This window comes from Manis pentadactyla, chromosome 5 (genome assembly GCF_030020395.1).
Source record: "Manis pentadactyla isolate mManPen7 chromosome 5, mManPen7.hap1, whole genome shotgun sequence".
NCBI lineage: Eukaryota > Metazoa > Chordata > Mammalia > Pholidota > Manidae > Manis > Manis pentadactyla.
The window spans coordinates 176598474-176613316 of NC_080023.1; the positions used below are offsets into that span (position 1 = coordinate 176598474).

General features: G+C 54.7%; 1 protein-coding gene across 1 annotated transcript in view; it reads left to right on the forward strand.

Moving 5' to 3' along the window:
* Positions 1-14843, forward strand: part of CDH4 (cadherin 4) — a 471142-nt gene that overhangs the window by 400168 nt on the left and 56131 nt on the right. Inside the window, exon 5 of the mRNA XM_036901831.2 lies at positions 9261-9416. Within this exon, the coding sequence (XP_036757726.1) occupies positions 9261-9416 (156 nt within the window). The remainder of the gene's footprint in view (positions 1-9260; positions 9417-14843) is intronic.

Sequence of the window (14843 nt, forward strand, 5' to 3'; positions counted from 1 at the left end):
TTTGTAAGTGCGGGGCTTCAGCGGTCCCTGCACCCCGCCAGCAGAGGGGGACAGCCGGGCACTGAGTCTCTGGTGAGCGGCCCCAGGAGACGCCAGACACCCGGGCGGCCTTCCCATCCACACAGTGGGCAAGGGGCCCTCAGCCTCTCTTCTGCATCCAGAGGCTCCCTAGGAAGGCAGCGTGGCCAAGACAGGACCTGGGGACTCTGCCCTGGACCCCCAGTAACTGGTGAGACCTGCCCCAGTACCTCCCCCTGCCTCTCTGGGCCTCGGTCTCCCTGTATGCAGAATGGGGGAGACAAGCTGGTCAGGTGGGGGTGACGTGCAGGGAGCTTTCTTTAACAGGCCCAGGGCTGGGGGTGGGGATTCCAGGCCCCTCTCCAGAGCAGAGCCGGGGCCCATCCCAGGCAACGACGGAGGCTTTCGAGGTCCACAACAAGCACAATGAAGAGTACGTTGCAGACAGGCCACCCCGTGGGCTGTGGGCAGGAAGGGAGCAAACCCACCCTGTGGGCCAGCCCCCCAGGACCTTCCCCTCCAGCCAGGGGCCTGGGGGTTGCAGATACCACATCCTCTGTCCTGACTCCTTCCGCTGGGCCCCAGACCCCAGAAGTCTGCAAGGACAGGACAGGCTGCAGTAGGGTTTCCAGGGAGCACCCCCTCCTCTTATGCTCCAGCTCCAGGCGTCTGCCAGGCTGGGCTCCGCCCATGGTGGGCGAGGGGTGAGCACACCTCGCTTCTCCCTGACTCCCTGTCCCCACCTTTGCCCTCCTCCCTTCCCATCTGTTTCCTTTTGCCGCATACAGTGACTGGCTGAGCCCGGCTCCTGGAGAGAGGCCTTGGCCAGCTGGGTGGACCTTTCTTCTCCACCTGGGGCTCCTTGCCCTGCCCGCCCACCCTGCCTGACACCCCTCGGCCTTCCTCCCCACCTCCCCTCCACCCTCACTCCTCGTCCCAAATCCCATGGGGCTCAGAGAGGCCGCTGTCCTTCCTGCCACCTGCCCGCAGAGGCCGTGGATTTCCCGGCAGTTGGACGTGACCCTGGTCGCTTGTTTACCTGCCCGTCCTCCGGCCCCAGGCAGTATGTTCTTGTTTCAAACGCTCATCCTGTAATCACTGCGCACCGACAGTGTGCCGGGTGACGGGCCTGCACCTGTCACCCTTCAGAACAGCGGCCACCATGTTGTTCCAGGGCCCAGAAGAGGGTGCAGAACACCTTTAGTGCTCAGAGGTGGGGGGGGGGGCGGCAGGCAGGCCATTCTGCATGCGGAGAAGACACATAAAACCCAAGAAAACCCTGGTCCTGTATCAGCACAATACTCAGGAGGTTCCGGTATCGCGAGGGGCCATGGGGACGGGCCCGGGCCACGGGGAGGCTGCAGCACATTTGGGTGAAATAGTCCTCTTACTGCTCTGCTCTGGTGAGACTGAGATTTTAGGAGAAAATCGCCTCTCTTGGCCTGCTGCAGCCACGGCTGCAGTGGATCTGCCTGCCTGTGGGCTCGCACAGCCCAGGTCCCGGTGGGGTGGGGGCAAAGCATCCGCCTCACGATTCAGAGCTTTTCACTTGCTGGAGAAATGGGGCCGCTGCAGGCACCTCCCAACTCCCAAGAAGCAATGGAGTCGAGTCTGCAATCTGCCTTCCTGGGAAAATCTCTAGGCTTAATATTGTATGAGGAGAAAGAGCTGAAGCACTTCACCAAGGAATCACATCCTCCTGGAAGAACTTGATCCTAAGGATTTTGAAAGCATCTTTTAAATGCTAGGACAGGAATCAAGGGAGACCTTAGTAAACGGCACAGCAAGACCCACCATGGTGCCCAATGACCACCTCCTCCCGGGAGGCTTGGTGCCAAAAGGAAGGGAGGATCCAGTTGTGTGCTTATTGCACATGTGTGTGCACGTGTATGTTTGTGTCCCTGTGTGTTTGTGGGTGGGTGGGGGTGTGCACATGGGTGGGAACTGTGCAAGGCAGTGGACGGAAGCAAACACTCAGTTGGAACCTGACTTTCCTGGGCACCCCCCTTGCCACTTGGCTCCCCCCACAGGGTGTCTCACAAACCCTTTTCTTCCCCCAACAGTCCCTATCACACTTAATAATTATGGAGAGAGAGTGTCACTTTCTTAGATTTCTCTGCTTCCACTGGTCCAAGAACCTCGAGAGGGCAGGGCCGTGTCCGTCCAGTGCGGGGCCTGGACGCAGCGAGTGCTGTGCGGCTGAGTGTGGGCCTGCAGAATGACAGGCGGGCCAGGGCTGTGGGGCTCAGCCTGAAGCCCAGGGCCCTCCAACCGGCTGGGTCTCCTCCTCTCCTGTGGGCTTTCTTGGTGGGGACCGGATGTGATTCTGTCCCCACAGTGTCCACCGCTTCGGTGCCTTGGGAATAAGCCTCTACGGCATTTGCTATTCAAAACTGCACATGGTGACTTTTCTCCAGTTTCAAGTTCATTTGAAATTAGGCAAATGCTTCCTCCTTGGGGGAGATTCTGCCAGATCCTTCGTCTCATCCAGCCCCTCCTAAGGACAAGAGCTAGCCTTCCAAGCAGAAGTCCCTGGGGGGACACGATCGCCGGGCACCATAAGTTATTTTAATGTAGACATCACTTTAAACTAACCTTTCACCATCTGTTCTGTCCTTTAATAACAAATGCAAAAGAGCATAATTCTCCGTGGCATCATAAAAGTGAGATGCATGATGGAAATGCCTGTCTGTGTTCTTTATTCATGGCCCTTTCGTATGCTACTGCGATGTTTTTCTCATTTTCCAGACACAAATCAAGGAGAAAACTGCTCTCCCCTGATCTGGTGAATTCATTCACACAGTATTTCTTCTTAATATGGTAAACTGTGGGAGAATTCAGAGCATTCTGAGAGCTGGTGCAAAGAGCCCTGGCCTCACACTGCCCTGTACTCCAGAGGGTGCCCCTAACTGGCACCTGGAGAGCTCAGTAAATGTGGCTCAATGGTCAAAACGTAATGAGATTTCTTTGCAAAAACTAAAATCTCCTTAACTGTGTGGTGGGCTCTTTTCAGCACTTTTATTATTAAATTTCTCTATGAAAGATGGGCAGTCTGGCCCAAGGACTGTAGAGGAAACACTCTCGGTGGAGCAGTGATGTCTACCCCTCTGGCTGCGCAGACCCACACCACTCCCCTGGCCTCCCATCCCTGGAAGGCTCCATCTGTCTCATGGGACCTTCTCAGTCTAAGTCAACTCAGCCAATGCTATTTGAGGGTCTACTGTGCACTTCAGGTGCCCTTCTCTTAACCTAAAGTTAAGCTTCCGAACTCACCAACCTTTCTAGAACCTTCTGTGGTCTTAGAGGGCAAAACTGGTGCATTACAAGCAGTAAGCCTTGAAGTTTTTACATCAATCACTCGGTTCCTTGTCTCCTCAATGGAGCCTGATCTCTTTGAAGCCATTCTCCCAGCACCAAGCAACAACTCCAGCCCCGGAGAAGGAGGAGGGCTCTTTCTCTCCCTAATCTAGAATTGCGAGCTTCTGCCCATTTCCCTGGTGACCAAGTCTCAGTGCAGACTCTCTGTGCCCCAGGAGAGGTGAGTCTCAGCCACAAAGAGCCACCTCACTGAACTGAGCCCTGGGAGTGGAGCCAGGCCGCCAGAAGGAAGCTCGCCATCTATTCAGTGCTTGTCTCCCTGAATTCCCTGTTTGTCTGCCTCAGCCTGGGCTGGTCAGATGCACAGTTCTATCTGAAGGCTGTGACTTGGTGGCAGCAGAGGGACACGTGATGAAGGCAGGTTGGAGCCATGTCCCGGGAGGCCCAACACTGCTACCCAGATAGCCGGGCGGAAGGCAGGCGGTGAGGCACGCTCAACAGCCCTGCATACGGTGCTGCACATGAGCAGGGAGCGTGGCCCACGGCTTCCTCCAGCTGCAGGGCAGACCAGTGGTCCCGCCTGACCGGGGAGTCCAGGGCACACTCAGGCCATATTCAGGCCTCCGGACAATGAGCTGTGCAGGCCCCGGGTCCAGTCCTGCTGCCCTGACAGCACCGGAAAGCTAATTCACAGCCCCACCTACTAGTGAGTATAGCACCCAGTCCCAACCATGCCGAGAGCCCAACCAGAGAATCCAGGCAACTGTGGAGCCAATCCTTCAGCCTCACTGGGTAAGGAGTCGAGTCAGCAGTCCTGCCCGACTGTCCTCAGCCAGCGGCACACACCCCCAGCCCCCATCCTCAGACCTCAAACAGTTGCCTCACCCAAAAACAGACCATATTATCAGGCCCCACCTGCCCAAGGACATTACCAGCAGACACACACAGGAACCCAAACTGAGCTGACTGGTGAAGAACTGTCTCAGCCAAAGCAAACCTATATAACCCTAAGGGGACCTCAGTTACGCAAATGTGCAAATACCAACGTAAGGAGTCAAAGGTCACAAAAAAATCAGGTAAATGTGACTCTGCCAAAGGAAACTAGTAAAGCTCCAAAAACTGACCCTAAAGAAATGGAGATCTATGAACTGCCAAAGAACTCAGAATAATCCTCTTAAGGAAGTTTAGTGAACTATAAGAAAACAGACAACTAAATGAATTTAGGAAAACCATGCATGAACAAAATGAGAATTTTTGACAAGGAAATAGCAACCATGAAAAAAGACAAATTCTAGAGCTGAGAAATGCAATGACTGCACTGAAGAATTCAATAGTTTCAAAAGCAAACTCAACCACGCAGAAGAAAGGACCAACATCTGGTGGACACGACATTGGAAATTACCCCATCAGAGGAGCAAGAAAAAGAAAGAAGAGAACCTATGGGAATTATAGCACATCACAAAAAGAAACATACCATATTATCCACATTATGGGAATTCCAGAAGGAGAAGAGACAGAGAAGGAGCCAGAAAGTATATTTAAAACACTAATGACTGAAAACTTCTCAAACATGGGGAGAGAAATGGATGTGCAGATTCATGAGACCCAAAAGGTCCCAATTAGGTTGAACCTAAATAGAGCTACACCATGAAATATTATAATTAAATTGTCAAAAGTCAAAGACAAAGATAGAAGGAAAGTGCAGCAAGAGAGAAGAGAGAAGTTACATACAAGGGAATCCCCCATGTGACTATCAGCCAATTGCTCAACAAAGACTTTTCAGTCCAGGAGAAAATGGGGTGACACGTTCAGAATATTGGAAGAAAATAACTGCCAACCAAGAGTCCTATCCCCAGCAAAGCTGTCCCTCAGAAACAAAGGAGGGATAAAGCTTTTCCTGAACAAACAGAAGCTAAGGCTCACCAGACCTGCCTTACAAGAGTTGCAAAAGGGAGTTCTTCAAGTAGAAGTGGAAGAATGCTAATTAATAACACAAAAAAATGAAAAGATGGATGTTATCTAAATCTGTGGTGACCATCTCACATTATATGCAAATCAAACCATCATACTGTACACCCTCAACTTACACCGTGATTTATGTCAATTATTTCTCAATAAAACTGGAAGGAAAGATTAACAAGAGAAAAACAAACAGAAATTGGTTAACATGTATGCCTCATGTGCACAAGGGAGAGACCCAGGGAAGAATGAGGAAGTTCCCAAGGTGGTTCGGACTTCAGGCTTAGATACGTTCGCAACAGGGGAAAGGGCATATGGGCCTCGTAGTGGAGGGGACATGACTTCTAGGGAAGGTAATGAGAGGTGCAACAGCTTGCAAAGAAGGTTGTCGGTGTGTGGTGTTGACCCTCCCCTCCTGGGACAAGAATCAATCCTCCCTGGATGACGCCCCTGAAGGGGATCTGTGACAACTGTTCCCTCTGGAGGACCTGCCTGTAGGCAGATCAGGAATTTCAAAGAAAGCCTTTCCCTGCATCTGCTACATCCCAAACTATTCCATGCCCCAGAGTGGCATGTTTGGGGGTGGCAGATCCTGCTCCCCCGCCTCCTCACTTTGACACTTCCCCAGCAGCGTCAGTCTACAAGCCAATCTGGGAAACTGCTCCAGCAACTTGAACCAGTCTCAATCCTGAGAAAAGGTCATTTCAGAAGAACATTGTCTCATTTCAGTTAAAACATGTTGCAGGCCTGGGGGAAGTCCCTTTAGGAAGGAACACTGGGATGGAAAGAAATTAGGGTGGTTGTCATGGTGACACAGAGAGGCTGGGCCTACCCTGTGGTTATTTCAGTGGGAACGGATAAGGGCAGATGGGGCTGGGCAGTGCTGCAGGGGGGATCTAAATGATCCAAGCGGTCAGGTATTTAAGAAGAAGCATTTCTATAGAAACGAAAACAAAGATGAAATGCTGAAGCAGACTATAAACCGGTTTCAGAGTCCAGAGGGCAGCCAACTGAAAAGACTTCTAGATGTTCAGCTCACACCATCTTTTGCAAGTTGAATGCTTCTGTGATGACATCGAGTGTTCCAGTGAACTTTCCAAGTGGGCCACACAGCAACAGGCATGAAGGCTTCCATACATGAGCCACTGGGGGGATTGCCCTGCAGCTCATATCAAGTTGCCCAGCGTTAGTGTGCAGGGCTATGGAAACGGGCAGTTCTTGTTCTTAGGGATTCCCAGTCAGAAAAGTGGGATAAAATTGCAAACATTAGTTTGGACAACTGTAGCCAGACAAACGAGGGGACTAGACAAATTAGGATCCTGTCCAGTTTGCAGGTAGATAACAAAACCTCAGAGACAATGAACAGCCCTAGAATCTGATGTCTACACAGGTGTGTTACAGCTTTCTGCTGAAACATAAGTTTTGTCTCTACAACCACCCTCATTTCCACAAAGATAGTCACAGTGAGATTAATTTGCAAAATAAGTCTAGTCTCAAACTTGCCTTATTATTTACATAAGTGCAGCAAAAATAGTGATGACTGTGTAGGCTCTTTGTGAGTCTGCTCTGCGGGCACTGCTAAAGGGGGGTCTCCGATTGGGCCCCTCTGCCTCTCTCCCCTTCAGGGAGTCAGTCACTGTTGAATCCCATGTGCTGGCATTTCAGTCTTAGCTTCACACCCACAGGTGTAGGAGGTTTGCATTTACCCTGCCTGGGGTGCTCAGGACGACACCATCTGAGGAGGATTTGTAGGAGCAGCAGGTTGCTTTCTTGCTCTCAGCCTCTGCTCTGAACCTTTGAAACAGCCTCTAGGTAAGCGCACCTGCCTTTTCTGAGGAATTTCCTGCAGAAATAGTGGCCTCTTCCAGTTTGCTCTCTCTAGTTGAGTTTGAAATTTCATATGTTCCCAAAAAACAGTTCATCCAGATTTTCAACTGTACTAGCATAAAATAAAAAGAATAAGATATCTGAAAGTCTTATTTTCTTCCCTTAAATTTGCCAAAGGTGCATCTATTTTCTTGAGGATTTTTCTGAGCACAGCTCTTGAACCTGTTTATCAATCTTTCTGTATTCCGTTTGAAAATTCAGAAATTTCTTCTTGTCTTTATTGATCACGCTGGCTTTTGGTACATCCTGGCTGTACCACCCCTGTCTTTCTGGAGCTGAATGCTCAGTTCATTGGCTGTAATTCCATTTTAATGGCGAAAACATGTAAAGTTAAGGGTTTGCTTTGATTCAATCTCTTCCCACATTCCTTGGGTATCACTATTCAGGAGTCTCATTGTCTTTATTATTTTAAAATAACCTCCAAATTCAATTTTGATTCCCAGTTGATCCCATGGTTATTTCAGAACGTTTTTTTAAGTTTCTAAAAGTTTCTTTTTTGTTGTGGTTTTATCATTGTTTTTTCCTTAATTTAGTTTTTAATTGAGGGGTGATTGACATATAACACTATATTAGGTTCAGTTGTACAGCAAAATGATTTGATGTTTTTATTATTGTGAAATGATCACAGTGAGTCTAGTAAACATGTGTCACCACAAATCGTCACAGTATTTTTTTCTAATGAAGAGAACTTTCAGGATCTACTCTCTTAGCAACTTTCAAATATTCGATACAAATCACCAATACAGTCACCATGCGTGGCATCCCCAGGACTTGTTTACTTTGTAACTGGAAATTTGCACCTTTTGACCCCCTGCACCCCTTTCTCCAACCCCCGCCTCTGGAAACCATCAATTTATTTCATCCATGAACTTGGTAGTTGTTGTTTCACTAAATTTTAATTGCATTAGTCTAATAAGGTCCTAGTCAATTTTACTTTGTGGAATTTTTTTATTTTTGACGTTTTCATTGTGGCCCATTTATTATAAAATGTTATCACAGTCCTTTGAACCTGGATTTACAAAAAAGTTGTATTTTTTAACGTATATTCAAAGTTGAATTCCAATTTGTTCATTTGATTTCATCATCTCTGCCTTTTCGGTCTCTGTGGCTCACTCCCACCCCACAGCTCAGAGAAGCCAGCTGTCTTCCAGGGTCAGTGCCCATGTGCCCGTCAGCCACCCCTTCTCATCACAAGAGCCCTGGCTTCATCTAAATGAAATATGTACATCTTATTTTTCATTCTACTGGTGTCCTTTTTGTTTCCCAAGGACTTATATTTATCTAATTATCTGGTCAGAAACAAAACGATGCCTTTGCAAAACCCAACACCACCCCATGTAAAACCCAGAATCGCACATTGGTCTCCCCTCCTTTCCATTTCTTCCCATGATTCTCAGTCTTTGCTAAATTAACTTTGGATTTGGGACCCAGGTAGCCATAACTAACCATACTGTTTTCCAACATACAGCCTCCCTGCAGAAAATATTTCAATGGTTGTGTTTACTCTGTGCCCACGTTGACAATTTTCAGTGTTAAATTCCTGCCTCAGTACTGGCTGTGGGCCATTTGTTACTTCAAGCCCCCACCCAGGACTGCCAGGGCCTCTGTCAGGGGAGCAGGAAGGTGGGACGTTTTCTCAGCCTTTGTGCATCCATCCGCTGGCCTCGTGCACGGATGAGAACTTAGGGGCGTAAGTGTGTGGGGAGCCCTGGGGCGGCTGCCTGTGTCTCCAGCCTCGCCTCTTCCTGGGTGTCAGGGCCCACGTTAGAGCCTGCATCAGCCTCCACTGTTTTAGCCCATCGTTTCCAGCAGTGCCTTTCTCTGGGTGTCGCGGGCTCTGCTGCGTGTCCCACACTCCCCGTAGAGCCTTTTAACCTGCAGCACTGTGTCCTGTCCCTCCCTGTTGCCAGGGGCCACTGGCTGCCGGGCTGGCTCCCACAGTGATGGAGATTAGCTGTGGTCCCCACTGCCCCTCGGGGCGGCAACTGCAAAGCGACCCAGGGCAGGGAGAGCGTGGGGGGACAAGCAAGGCCGCACCCGGCCACCGGCTGACCCGCCGTCTCTGCTCCTCATCCCAGATCAGGTCCGACAAGGACAACGACATTCCCATTCGGTACAGCATCACGGGCGTGGGCGCCGACCAGCCCCCCATGGAGGTTTTCAGCATCGACTCCATGTCTGGCCGGATGTACGTCACACGGCCCATGGACCGGGAGGAGCGGGCCTCCTACCACGTGAGTATCCGGGGCTCCTGACCGCCTAGGCAGCGCTAAGGCCTCAGGCTGTGCTGGGCGGCTGGAGGGTGCCTAAAACCCATGGCTGGGCCCAGGTGCGTTCGTACTTCTAACACATTCCCTGCAATGCCAGGAAGTCTGGGACCACCTCGGGGGAACGACGGGTCTGGGTCTCCATCCACACGGTCTGCAGATGCCCGCCAGTCCTGATGGGTGGGGGGTCCTGAGGCTGCTGGGCACTGGGGCCTGTGTCGCCCCATCCTCCCCAGCCCTGGACTGTGTGCCCTGAAGCCTCCTGTTCCTCCTGCCCCTGAGGGGAAGCTGCCCCCGCTCCAGGTCAGAGCTGTGTGCAGAGAGGACAGGTGCCAGCTGGCCAGGAGGACTGGGGCTGCGGGCTGCTTGGCCGCACTGACAGGGTGCCTGGGTGAACAGCCTGAAGCAGGAGGAGGCACTGGGTCCCACGCCCTCCACCCAAAAGCTGCAGTGATGTCACCGGCAGCCCCCCTTCCATCTCTGCACCAGCAGAGGCCCAGGGGTCTGGAGCCAGAGGCCCAGGCTCCGCCCCTCGCCAGGTGAGGCCTCGGGCAGTACCCTCCCAGGCCTGTTCTCTCTCCCGCCAAGCGGGGAAGGGCTGCAGCTGCCTCGTCAGGAGCTCTGAAGGCCCAGGAGCTGACTGCATAGCGGAGAACAGAGCCCAGTGCCTCGCTCGGAAAGCTGGGCTGTGTCATCTCAGTGCCGACACATCAGCTCCGCCTGGACCCTCACGAGGCGACTGAAACCTCAGCTTTCTTCCCTGACGTGGACAAACGAATCTGCTCTAACTTCACGTGGCTTGGCCTACGGAGCTGAATGTGACTGCTCACGTCTACTGGTATTCACCTGGGGTTCGTTGCCCACGTCCTGGCACCAGAAGGAAGGCTCCGTGCTGGCAGAGAGTCATCAGGCTGGTCTGCACCATATCCCAGGCACAAGAACAGGGTGGGGAGGTTGATCCTGTCGTTGGCAAAGGCGGCCCCCCCACGGGAGCCCTGGTGCCCCATCAGATGCAGGGTGCTGCGCTCGTTGGACCTGGGGAGCCCAGGTTAGGGTCTGGTCGGCCCCTCTGAGCCACAACGGTTTCCTCTCTCAGACTAGCCGTCCAAGTGCCGAGCAGCTGCAGCCCCGCAGGGACTAGTTGAAGTGGACAGAGAGGCCTGCACGCCCTGTGGTTTCCTCCAGTGGCGGGGGCACAGCTCCAGAAGCCAGCTCCCCAGGTCACTGGACTCAGATATCCCCCTTAGAGCATCTTCCGATAGAAACCTTGGCCCATACTTCCAGTCTCCCCGCTTGTGTGCTCCACTTCGTCCCCCACTTGTCCATCAGCGCTTGCGCCCAGCCAGCCATCCGTCCGCCCAGCCATCCACTCCTTTGTCCACCCATCAATCCTTCCACCCTTCCACACCCGTCTGTCCATCCCGGGAATGTGTCCCAGGCGTCTAGTACGAGTCAGACCCTGTGCTGGCCCTGGGCCGGCAGTGATAAATGCAGCTCGCATGGCCCCACTGTGGGGGAGCTTGCATGTAGTGGGGTGAAGAGGCACTGTATCCTCGGCCTGAAGCCCCCAAGAGAGGCTGTGTCCCAGGATCCTCGGCAACCAGCCCACAGGCCCCGAGAAGAGCAGGTTGGGCCCCAGCATGGTGCCTCTGCATCCTGCCCTGGGGACGCTGTCTGAGGGCCATCTGGGTGTCCCTCCTGACCGCCCCTTGGTGGGGGCTGGAGTCGGGGAGAAGGAGGAAGAGGAGGGAAGCAGATCGTCCTGTCCGTGGTTGGGAAAAGAGCTTCCCTTGGACACCTGCATCTGCAGAGGAAGCCGTGTGATTCTGCCCACAGGGCTGAGGGGTGTAGAGGAAACGATCAGGAAGCAGGTGTTCTCGGGGCACAGACCCCACTGTCAGGCTTGCCAGGTCACATTAGGCCAAGGCCCCAAGCAGAGCGCAGATGTGGACGCCCTCACGCAGGTGGCAGCTGGCTTCCAGGTGGCGATTTCGGGGCCTCTCCCCCTGGGAGTGGCACTCTGGGGGCACCTGTGAAATAAGGCGAGCATGGCTCCTTCGGCCATTCCCACACGGAATGCCGGGGCCAGACACCCGGGGTGCGCCGTCCCCCCCTCCCTGCCCTCTCCCTCCCTTGCAGCCCATCCATCTCCCAGAGGCACAGGCCCCCAGAATGCACTGTCCACGGTGCCCATGCCCTTGAGGATGCTCAGCCAGTGGTGGGGCCTGGTGAACATTTGGATGCATGAGAAGGAGAGGAGCAGTGCCCCCGGGGCCCCTCCCTCGCCCCCCAGTCGGCGCCCCTGCCCTGCAGCCCCCGCCCCTGGTTGGCTGATGGCCTCTGGAGTCTCTTTGGGCATCACAGCTCTTTGTCTCCAAATGGCCCACAAGGAAGCCACTTGCTGATCAAGTTCACATTGTTCATGATCAGAAAGATACATTTTTAGTTATCATGGTCACACACAGAAAGCTTTCTGTCCCTGGCCTGGGGAGCCCCCAACCCTGCTTCTCCCACAGCCTCTACTGCGGGGCTGGTCCCACCGGAGCTGAGGTTTCCTGCAGGAAGGCAGCCCTGCTCGGTCCTGTGTCCAGGCATCTCCGTCCAAAGTTGCTTGAGTCGCTGTGGGGAGGTGCAGCCCTCGGCGGGGCGCATCTCTGCCTCCCCGCAGCCTCCGGCAGCCCCAGGCACCCCCCGTGCGGGGTTGAGGCACAGCCCAGGCTCCTTTCTCCTGGATCTGCAAGACTCTATGTGCCGAAAGAAGCCTTTTCCATGAATTGGCCGCTGCCTGCTTGCTGCCCTGAGCGCCCGCAGCCGCCGGGGAGAGCCGGGTGGGAGGGGCGGCTCTGGGCCAGGCCCCGGCTCAGCTCCTGATGGTGACAGAATTCCAGGTCCCAGCACAAAGTGAAAAGGGGGGCCTCTCATCCAAACGTATCAGATCGCACACAGGCCCTCTTGAGGCGGGGTTGATGACGAGGCCATTTCCCGGAGGCTGAGGCCTGAGGGCCTGCAGGTCTGACTCCTCACCACTGTCTGGACCCTCGTGCCCTGGCCCCTTGTGCAAACTGCCCCAGAGCCACCAGCTGTTAATTTCCATCCCTGGAGGAGCCCCCACCCCTACGCATGCAACACAGCTGCTCGATCCAGGGGCACCGCACCCCCACACCACCTGCCCCACCCCCAGGCCACTTCTGGGAAGGCAGGAGCCAGGTTTGGGAGGGACAAAGTGCAATGGCCTCTTCCTTTCTTTTTATTTTAATTACTTTGTGGAAACCAGAGCTCAAAACTAGACCCTCTCTGACAGGTTCTGGTCAACTGTTTCCCCCTGCAAGTCACCCCAAAGTCAGCACTGGTATTTCCCACCCCCAGAAAGGGCCCCTGGCTCAGCCATCCTGCTCCGGGGTTTCACCACCCTGCCCACCTGGGAGACTGGATATGCAGCAATGCCACTGTCAGGAGCCAGGAGGGCATGTCAAGGGGCCTGGCGCTTCACCTCCTCCAACCCCACCGCGGAGGCAACGGGCATGAGCCCCTTCCTGGGCCACCTAGGGCCTCTCCTGGCGATGCCTCCAGCAACCACACCCCAGTGGGGGCCGACAGGCCCATTTGCAGGACTCCCCGTTGAAACATCATATTCTGATTTTAAACTGTGCCACCGCCATGAAGACCCCGAGAACCCAGCCTCCCTCTCCAGAGTTGGGAACCCCTCCCAGCGGCCACCACGCTGCTCACAAGGCCCCAGCACGCCCCTTCGCAGGATTTCCAGCTTACAGGGTGCCCATCAGGGCCTTTGGGGGCAGCTGTGCCAGCCAGTGGGGCATGTGAGCCGTCCCTGCTGCCTGACATACCAGCACAAACTCAGGGGCTTACACAGCCACTTGTCAGCTCCCACTCGTAGGTCAGAATCCAGGCGGGCTCTGCTCCGGGTCTCAGAAGGCAGAACTCAAGGTGCCTGACGGCCTGCACGCCTCCCCAGACGCTGTGGAAGAATCTGCTTCCTGCGCCTTCAGACTGTGACAGATCCGGGTCCCCAGCTCCTCGTCCCCTAAAGGGCACCTGCATTCCTTGGCACGTGGACCCCTCCACTTTCAAGCCACAGCCATGCACTGGGTCCCCTCATGCTTGAGATGTCTGCCTCCCTCACTAGCTGCCACCACAGGAAGCGCTCTGGTTCTAGGGCCGTGAGGCTACCCAGCCCCGCCCAGGTCCTCCCTGTCTAAGGGTCACCCTGCCACCAAACACAGCCTGGTCACGGCAGCGACCCCCATTGCACTCACATCTGGGAACGAACGCCCTCACCTCTGGGGTTCTCCCTGCCCCAGGCGCCGATGCCTGTGCTCCGCGGCCCGCCCAGCACCGCCAGCTGGCGAGCGTGGCGACACGTGGCCGCTGAGTTGATGACACGCTATGACAGCCAATATGTGTGAAATAACAAGGGTCACTGTTTGCCAGGTGATTCTCTAGAAGATTCTAAGGGTTCTGTAAGTAAGACATGGTATGGCGTCCCGCCACAAGGCAAGTTTCCTAATCCTGAGCCTGCAATTCCCCCTCATAAAATAGGGACCAGGCAAGGCTTGTCTCACAGGGTCCCGTGAAAACTGAGGTGCGCCAGCGCACACACACTGCCCAGGCGAGCGCACACCGAGTGTCGGTGCTGGTGTCCAGGGTGGACCATCCTCCGAGCCACTGCAGGCGACCTTCAGGACCCTGGGAGCGCTCCCGGGGCCTGGCCCCACGAGGCAGCCGACGACCCACAGGGGAGAGACAGAGAAGAGCAGCAACCGAAAGGCGAGAGGAGCGCACTGCGTGCACGGAGGGACCGCTGGCGGCCAGCAGTGTCCTCCCCACGTTCATTCCCACTCGGCTGCAGACCAAGGCCTCACGCCAGAATTTCCACATCCTTCCTCCCGTGATGGGAACAGAGCAGCATCCCATTCAAAGCATCGCAGGAAACGCGCTCTGCACGGATGCTCAGACCTGCTAGCCTCAGCAAGCCTGGGCGGCCCGTCTACGACCCGTCTCCCCCACCCAGAGGGCTGTGCGGCCGCAGCCTTGGGGGAGGAGGTCGCAGCCGCTCCAGCAGAAGCCATCAAGTAATGAAGACCTGGGGGTGGGGGGGCAGGAGGACCCCACAGCCGGGCTGCACCTGCTTCCCCTCCCTCTCGGGGCATCTCCGTGCGGCCTGCTCGTGCTGCTGGGACAGCGCCACACCGGCCACATCCCTTTAGGTAGAAGATAATGACTTTAACTTTACGTCAGAATTCCTTTTTTTCAAAGGCTTCTTGACCTTTGACTCAGAGTATTATTGCACGGCTGCATTTGACAAGACGAAGGATCATCCAGGCGCCCCCTGGAAGAGCTTGGGCAGCAGGACGGGGTCCCCAGGAACAGGGGCCC